The sequence below is a fragment of the Aythya ferina genome (genome assembly GCF_964211825.1).
Source record: "Aythya ferina genome assembly, chromosome: 5".
NCBI lineage: Eukaryota > Metazoa > Chordata > Aves > Anseriformes > Anatidae > Aythya > Aythya ferina.
Genome location: NC_140301.1, coordinates 47,989,951 through 47,998,692, shown reverse-complemented (window position 1 = coordinate 47,998,692; position 8,742 = coordinate 47,989,951). Strand labels below are relative to the sequence as shown.

The following is an 8,742-nucleotide window of genomic DNA, read 5'->3' as shown; positions in this document are numbered from 1 at the left end:
TAAGACTGTTCGTTATTTTCCCAGTTCCTTAATGGAGGGCATATTCAATAATACTATTAAACGTGAATGGTGTCCCCACTGGTCAGGGGACTTAAAAATTGCTCATTGTGGGAGTTTATTTCTTCCTTAAGCCTGCACTACCGCCATTCGAGGCAGGCTCCCTGGCCAGACGGACCTTCACTTGGGGCTTCATTCCCAGCGTGCTGCATGAGGGAAAATAAGAGTGGCGGGGAAGGAAAGGCTATGGAAACCCCATCCCCGGCTCTTCCCCGCGAGCTGAACAGTAATCCCCTCCTTCAGTCCCGTCAGCGGAGGGCAGGAGGATAACACGACACCCCCAGCCCAGAGACTTTCCTCGCTCAGCACCCACAGCGGCCCGGCCGCCATTTTGGGAGCCGGGGCAAGCGAACTACACGTCCCAGCAGGCCCGGCGCCGCGCCGCCATCTTGCCCCTCCGCTCCGCGGGGCAGCTCGGGCGGGCAGCTCGGGCAGACAGCTGGGCCATGGCGCTGTTCCCGGCCTTCGCCGGTGCCGCCGAGCCCGGGGAGACCCCAGCGGGCAGCAGCGAGGGCTCCAGGAAAGGTAAAACCCTCAGGGAACCCTTCCCCCGGCAGCGCTCCGCGGGGAAGCCCTTCCGCTTCCAGCGGGCGCCGCACGGAGCTTCCTGCCCCGGCCGCCGACCCGGCCGTCAGCGGCACCGGGCTGCGAGTGGGGTCCGCGGGCAGCGGGGGGCTCGGAGGAGGAGATTCCCGCCTGCCAGGCCCGCCTCTGGGCCGCGGCTGCACGGGGCGGGCTGCCCTCGCCGCCGGCTCCTCCCTCCCCTGCGCGGGGCTGCGCGGTCCGAGGGGAGGCTGGGAAAACTTAGTAGCCGCTGCTGCTTCCAATAAAGTTGTTGTACTGCTGAACAGAGTTCCCTTTTGCGGTGTAAATTTGGAGAGAAGCTGAAGTAGGGACACCTGAGGTGTGGGCTGGGTGTGCGCGGGTTTGTTGCCAGGTGTCTGCTGGAGGCGTGGCTGTGGAAACGCTCGTCCTGGGGAAGGGTGTGCTAGCCGTAAAGGATCGCTTTGGGAACTTTATGACTGAAAATATTATTCAGCTTGATCTTTTGATTACCACGGCTGCTGTCTAATGAGTTATACTTCTATTAAATGATTACCACGGCTGCTGTCTAATGAGTTATACTTCTATTAAATGAGCAAAGAACACTAGGTGGTGTATTGCGAAACATAAAGTACACACTCAGTCACAACGTGCATTAATTGTATTGGGAGGTGTTCTGAACTCAGCTTATTGCTTGCCATCTTCCACTGCCCTTGCCTGTCCTTTAGAGACCACAGCAAGAGAAAACTAACGTAATCCCTGGTGTAAATTTCTTGGATGTTTGGTCCAGTCATTATGGTGAGTTTTAGAAACTTTCAGGAATACAACATAGGATAAGCTACTTCCCACCTCCTAGCAAGTTTTGCATTTTGCCCTGATGGCATTGCACCTGTTGATACACAGCCTGCCAGTACAGAGATGCTTTAGCCGTGTTGGGGAGCCGTTCTGGTAACGCACTTGGTGTAGGGAACAGTGAGCATAATAATATCCCAAATCACAGCTTCTAGGAAGAGAGAAGCTGCTGTGCCAAGCAGATGTACAGTAATGTTGCTCTAGTAGTGAGGCCTTTGCTTACATTTTAAAACCCTGGGAATAGAGCCTCAGGTTTGTTATGCAGTCTGTGTCACCGCAGACCACCTGCCTGGAAGGTTAAGTTACACAGAAAAAGATGTTAAGGCGTACTTGCAGGTCTAGATTTCAGTTATAGCATTGTTTACGAGATATGTTTTGGTCTACTAGAAGCTTTTAATATCAGATTTATTGACAAAAGTTCAAGGATCATCATTTGTTCACTTTTTATGTTTTACGCAATTTTGTACTTTAACTATCGTATTTCAGTATAAGTAATAAAAATTAAGTACTCAGAACCCCATTAATGGTGGCATATATCAAATTTCACATGTTCAGCTTGTGAGAACTTGAGAACTTGACAGACAACTTTGGTATCTGTCTGATAGATGACTCTCTTTCCTCAGAGCTGAGATGAAGCCAAAATCCATCGTGATACGGAGATCACTGAATATGTGTTTTTTAACATTATATGTAAAACTGGGGTGTCTTCAGCAGTCATTCAGGATAACTTTATAGTTTCATAATAAAAAATAGGTAATAATGTAAACACCGTTATCATATTTCATTCTTCTGACCTCTGTCTGATATTCTTTCAAACTTCCATAAATCATTTATAAATATCTGAAACAGTATTGCTGTATGCTCATCCTATCCTGCTAAAATGCTGAGCTGCAGCCATCTCTTGAGCACAAAGTAATTTTGTATATGTTTTCTTAAAATTATATTATCAATTAAATTATATTATCAAGTTTAATTACTTTTTGGTAAAAGACCACAAATTATCAGTACTGAACAGAACAGTGGTAATAATTAACCCCCCAGGCAGTAGTAAGCATAATGCACAACATTGTTTACAATCTAAAGTATTCCGTAGTTACTATGATACCGTGATTTTTGCTGAAAGCACATTTTCAGCATTTGGAAAGGCAACTGAAGACCTTCATAAAACTCTTTAAAATGCCCCTTAGACGTGCACTATATGTATATATACTATATATTTTATCTATAAACACTATATATAATGCTTATAAATATATATATATAACTTGGAAAGGCTTAAAAAAGTGCCACTGGTTTACTTCTACTCTTGCACTCATGAATATAGATGGTGGAATGGAAGAATAGTAAATGCATGCATATTATCACCAAAAATTTGTCTTTTATTTTATTTTCTGAAGAACATAGATCTGGTCTGTGAAAATACTAAACATTCGTTTTTTCTTGTCAGACATCTAAAAAGAAGTGGTAGAATTTTAAAGATTGAAATATTTGTATCCACCTAACTGATTCACTGGAGATTTACAAGGAGGTTTGGACTTGCATGTTGCGTAATGGAAAAATTTGTTCAATTCTTTCCAGAGTATCAGGTCAGTTTGATTAAATTGTTCAGAAAACTCTGTAGTTCGAGAATTCTAAACATTGCACTGGTGTGTCCACAGAGGCATATTGACTGTGCTAGGGGGGTTTGTTCGTGCAGTGTGATTCTTCAATATTTTAAAAACGCAATTTGATCTCATCTGTTCAGGTAGAACCAAGCTTAGGCCATCAGGGGATTAATGTTTATGACTCCAGTTCTCAAGGTGAGATTTCCTGTGAGGCACTAAAACAATAATTTGACCTATTAAAAATAAATGTTACTCTGCTTGTGCTTACTGCCATAAGCACACTGTACCTGGTTTAGTGAGGGACTTCACATCTGTAGGTAAATAACAGATACTTGCAGGTAAAGTTAAGTCAAAATAACATCTTAGAAGTTTGTTAAAATTGTGATAGTAAATGTTATTTTGCTATATTTGATGCAAATTTCCTATGGAAATCATTCTCATGTGTGCTTGCTGTGCCAGTATGCCAGCCTGCTTCCTCAGTATCTCTCTCCCCCCTCAGGAGTTTTAACCCTTTCAAAAAAAAAGTAATTGTGAGTGAGAGAGAGAAGTCACAAAACTAGGGGTCTATGAAAATCTGCACTTGCTTAGAAAACGTAAATCTAGGCAAGTGACACTGTTGAGAGAGAGGCTGTAACATGAATTGAACTACTTGGCTTTGAGCATATGCATGTTAGCCAACTAATAAACATCTTCAGAGATCACACTGATACAGCACAGGCTGCCTCCTGCCCAGCTGATAGGGAGGGGATGTGGGAAAGCAGCAGGGTCTGGAGAAGTCCGATAATTCCTGAAGCTGTGGCAGTGGGGGAGAGTGTAAAGGATTTAGGGGACAACTCGGAAACCCAGGCTTCATTCTTTTGTAAGACGCAAGATTAATTTATTGACTTATTTTGAGGGAGGAAAGTGAAAATTTTGCCAACTCCCTCGTTATTTAAAAACGTGGTTCCTGTCTTAGAACAGCCTTTAAGGCAGAGAAATATAAAGATAACTGCTTTCCACTCCTGTGCCAAATCAGGTATAAGCTCTGTTTAAACTAACTTGTAGATTCCAAGTATGTTTTGTGCCTCAAGAAAATTTGTATGCTTGATCAGCCCCTGCTTTTATTGTCTTCTAAAGCAGCTGAAGCTTTACTACTTTCTTTGTTTAATTTATTCTCTGCTCATTTTGTCAATGTAATCAATAATGCTATTTTAAAAAGTAATGTATCAGTGGGTTTTCATTTTTCAATTTTTAAGCCCAAAGCTCCTAGTCCTGCTAAAGATCCATATCTCCATTTGGAAATTGCTTGGAACACAGTGCCTTAATGCTCGAGGTTATAAAATTTAACATACTTGTATGCAGACATTTTTTTCCTATTTTGGGCTGCTCTGTATCTAAAGTGTTTACATGGTCAAGTAATATTGTAAAATGCATTATCTGTGTTAATCTTTGGAGGACCAGATACTATGCTCTTGAAACTGACGGAAAGCCTATTGTGAGATGTACAGCATGTTAGAAGATGTTAGGTCAAGATCTTAAATATGTCTTAGACTAATGGTCTAGATCTCATAAGTCTTGAAATCTGAATTTCATCACCAACAACTCTGTATGCTTAAAACAATTCATTTAACTGTTCTGCCGTAGCTTAATTCTTTTTTTTTTTTTTCTGAAAAGCTTAAGCCAGTGTTTTATTAAGAAATGTCATGAGTATTGGTATTAATATATTTCAAGTGGTTTTGAAGCATAGTTCTTTATTCAGATCAATACAGAACTACCTTACAATAAATTAAATTCTGCCAAAATAAATAATTCTAGTAAATGACTTATTACACATTGCAAAGTGAAACAGTAATTTATCAAAAGGAAGCTCAAAGGCTTCTGGGGGATACCACGCAAATTAAAACAAAGATGGATTTTTTTTTTAAGGGCATTGAATTTCTCCTTTATTTCTGTAAATGAATAAAAACCCTTATGCACAAATTGGTTGTATTTACCTAAATCTGGAGTGCTCGGGACTGATTAATCTCTGAATTTGTCTATGTATAAGGAAGATGGAGCGTGACCAGAGGAAAGATGTGTTAGGGTTACGGTTTGTTCCTGCATTCCTTTACATCGCTTCTTCAAAACCAAAATGAGCAGAAATAATTGAATATATGGAAGATACCCATTTTTAAATCAGCATCGTATTTAATAAATATACTTGAGGAATCTCAGGCATAAGGCAGCACACTAGCATGTGACATTTATTGAATTAACTCATTTGGTTATGTAGTTATCGGGTGTAGGAAGTTACATAAGTCTTGTGTGTTTCACATATGGTATGGTTGCAGAATTATCTCCTGAGAAACATTACGGGATTTTGTGAAAATTGCTAAATAAAATTCTTCTAAGAAGCAATTCTGATTCTAGGTTGTTTCTTAGTACGTTTCTTACAGGACTGAAATGAGAACTTATTGCAGAGCACTTTATTCCCCAGCAGGGGGAATTTTGATAGGCAAGTCACATGTTGCTTGGATATTAGCCAGCAGAAATCTTTCCCCTTTAAGGTCACCAAAAGTTTTGGTTGAATGCGTTGTGGTAGATTTAGAGGTTTAGAATCAAGCACACGTATTTAAGATGAAGGTGCTTGTGCCACAGTAGATTAATTTAAATTCAATTGAATTAAGTAATAGGTTTTTATCATGTGTTAAATAAGTAATAATGGTTTTAAGGTCTTGATTGTTATTGTAATTTTGCATTAATATATTTTAAGTACTTCCGGGGGGGAGGGGGGGGGAAGGGTTTTGGGGTGGATTTGCAACAAAGTGTGGTAACATTTGCCATAGGTGTAGTGATTCCACTGCCAGGCAGATGGATACAATCAAATGCATACAGGTTAGACAGCTGAATTTTTATCTTTCTGTCTTTCACTGTGTCTTGCATTTTGGTGATGGAAAGGATGGTGCATGGCAGTACCCTGCAGTGTGCTGCCTGGGGCTCTTCTCTGTGCAGAGATGGAGACTCGGCATGGCCCAGCGAGGACAGCCCTCCCCAAGGGTGCTTGTTCTTTGCTGGCTAGGGCCAGCTCTTGGAAAGTGACAAGTAGAGCTTTGCTTGATTATATGTACTTGATGAGTTTATCTTAGGTTAGCAAACTGTTCTGCAGCCTGCTCCATTTTAAATCCTTTTGTGGACAACAGAGACACGAGACAGAAGAAAGAATTTTGGTATGAAGAGATATTTCTGAAAGAAATACTTCTGAAGAAGGAGAGATGTATGGCTTGGCAGACAATGAGTTCATGCTATTTAAGTCTCAGAGGTCAGCGTGGTAAAAAGCACAAAGACAAGAATGTGACAGGAAGAACACTGAGGCAAAAATGGTTGTGAAGAGCATGGAGAACACGCAGGGAGACAAAATTTGTTCCTTTGCTATCTCCTTTGGAATGGCACCAGAGAGGCTGCTGATAAATTCTGTGCTTATGCTAAGCAACAATTTTTGTTTAATGTTAGAAAAGTTCACACGCTTAAGGGTTTTCATAGAAATTTCATTTCTAGAATTCTTTCATAGAAGTTTTAATATCAGTAAAATTAGGTCAGAAAGTCTACCTTCTACAGTGTGTCAACATCTGACCTGATCTGATACCCAAAATGGTTGGTCTGTATGCTAAATGCTGATTAACGCATCAACATGAACATCAATTAGCCTTTTCTCATGCTGTATCCAAGGGTAATGGTATCTCAGTGGTTAGAGAACTGAGAATCCAGTGCTGTATTTTGACCTTGTATAAAACACTTGAGTATTCTTATCAGTAATGGGTGTCCCTATCAATAAAATTGTGTTTAAAATACTTTCCATACAGCAAGTAAAGCACATTTTGTAATTTTCTAAATTTGCATTAAGTTGCGTTTCATTCGTTACCTATGTTTCTTAAGTAATTATGTCCTTCTGTATTTTTTTCAGTTATACTCTTTGAGTCCTTACGTGTTAAAATTAATATTGGAAAGAGACTTAAAAAAAATTAATATATATATATATCGCAGTATATGAAACATATTACCTGCTTTCAGAATGAACTTCTAAGTATTGCTACACAGTGTCTTTTTAAAAGCTTAAATTGATGTCCCAAGAGAATCCTGGCTCCTAAATATTTTACCTGGTTGAAACCTATTGTTCTGCTAAATGGAAATTTCATGGACTGCTCTTCAGTGTGCTCAACTATTACACGTGACTTAGTGACATTTGCTGCACATTTAAATGTCTGCTGACTAGATTAACCCCTAACTTTAAAAAACATAGCAAGCTTATTTGTACTGATCTCACGCTTCTCTTCACCTGCAGACCTGGACTGGCTGAGTAACCCAAGCTTCTCTACCGAAGATGCACTGTTAGTGCATCAACGCACTACAGAACTTGCAAATTCTACCCCTGAAAAATCACCGCTAATAAGGTAGAATATACTTCAATATCTCTTTAGCCTCTTTTTTTTTTTTTTGTCCTGCTTATCTTTTGTTATGGGAGACCAAAATCAGGAGCTTTTAGTGCTGCTTTTCATTCCACTGTTCACTATTTATAAAGGCCTGAGCTGAGTCATATATGAAAGTATGAATAATGCTTCCATGTCCTTTAACTTAAAATAATGAGAAGTTATACTTATATAATTACATTTCAATTTTCTTTTTCTCACAGCTACATTTAAATCATTGTTATTTTGGCAGGGAAATGGAGCTGAGTGATGATGATGATTCTTCATTAGCTTTTGAATGTCCTTAGTGACCCTTGAAATAATGTAAAGATTAAGCATCATCTTTGTGATTTCTCTGTGAAAACCATTTAAATCAACCATTTCACAGTCAAGTACAGGATTTATTTTTTTTTTTTTTACTTTTTAAAAACTAGTTGAAGATGTGAATTAATGAGGTAATACCTGTATCAAGTTTTTCAGCAGCATAGATTGTGCTGCTCACTGAAGAGGCCGATTATGTTATTTTTACAAATATGTGTTGTGGGCACCACATTTGTTAAAGTACTGGTTGATTTTAATACCTTCACTTGAACAGTTGCTGTACTTGACATATCTAGACTATAACTAAAACTGAATAATTAATAGAATCCAGTTGCAGTTGCCAAGTTTGAAAACTTAGTCATGTTTAATTTGAAACAAGCTCCGGTGTTTATGTTGGCTGTTGGTGGCAGTGAGACAGAATGTCTTTATAATAAAAATCATAGTTGAATACATCCTTTCATATACTTATGTTTACATTTACACATATTGTATAAATGAAATGCCATCACTGTTTTATTTATCAGTCATATATTCTACTTTTATTGTCACTAAGGAATTTACAAATTACCCTTCAGATAGAATGATCTAATAAACCCACCATATTTAACTTTTGAAAAAGAATGTAAAAAAAAATCTTTCTTATGTATTACTGGGGTACACTCTCATTTCAATAAAAACTAATTAATACAGTTAAGGTAGTTGATTGTGTTTTTTTTATTATTATTTTTGGTTTTTTTTAAGATTTTGATGGGTTCTCCCATGGATTCTTTTTTCTTCATACTTTCATACAAAGACACTGCTTTGTGTTCTTTTTGGAGGTGCCTTGCTTCTGAAACAATGCATTTCCTTTTATTGACTCATTAAGAATACTGAGCCTTGTTGCTCTTCTTTTAGTGTGATCTCTTAGTAAGTCAGTTGTCTATCACATGTAGTGTTTGTTATTA

General features: G+C 39.0%; 1 protein-coding gene across 3 annotated transcripts in view; it reads left to right on the top strand.

Annotated features, from left to right (window-relative positions):
- The first annotated feature begins 237 nt into the window (after window positions 1-237).
- The window catches only part of NRDE2 (NRDE-2, necessary for RNA interference, domain containing), a 29,245-nt gene continuing 20,740 nt past the window's right edge, over window positions 238-8,742 (top strand). The window contains exons 1-2 of one of the 3 annotated variants that reach the window (XM_084522747.1): window positions 238-582; window positions 7,354-7,462. In XM_084522747.1, the coding sequence (XP_084378873.1) occupies window positions 504-582; window positions 7,354-7,462 (188 nt within the window). In that variant the 5' untranslated portion in view covers window positions 238-503. The remainder of the gene's footprint in view (window positions 583-7,353; window positions 7,463-8,742) is intronic. The other 2 variants (XM_084522745.1, XM_084522746.1) reach the window with 2 other exon arrangements.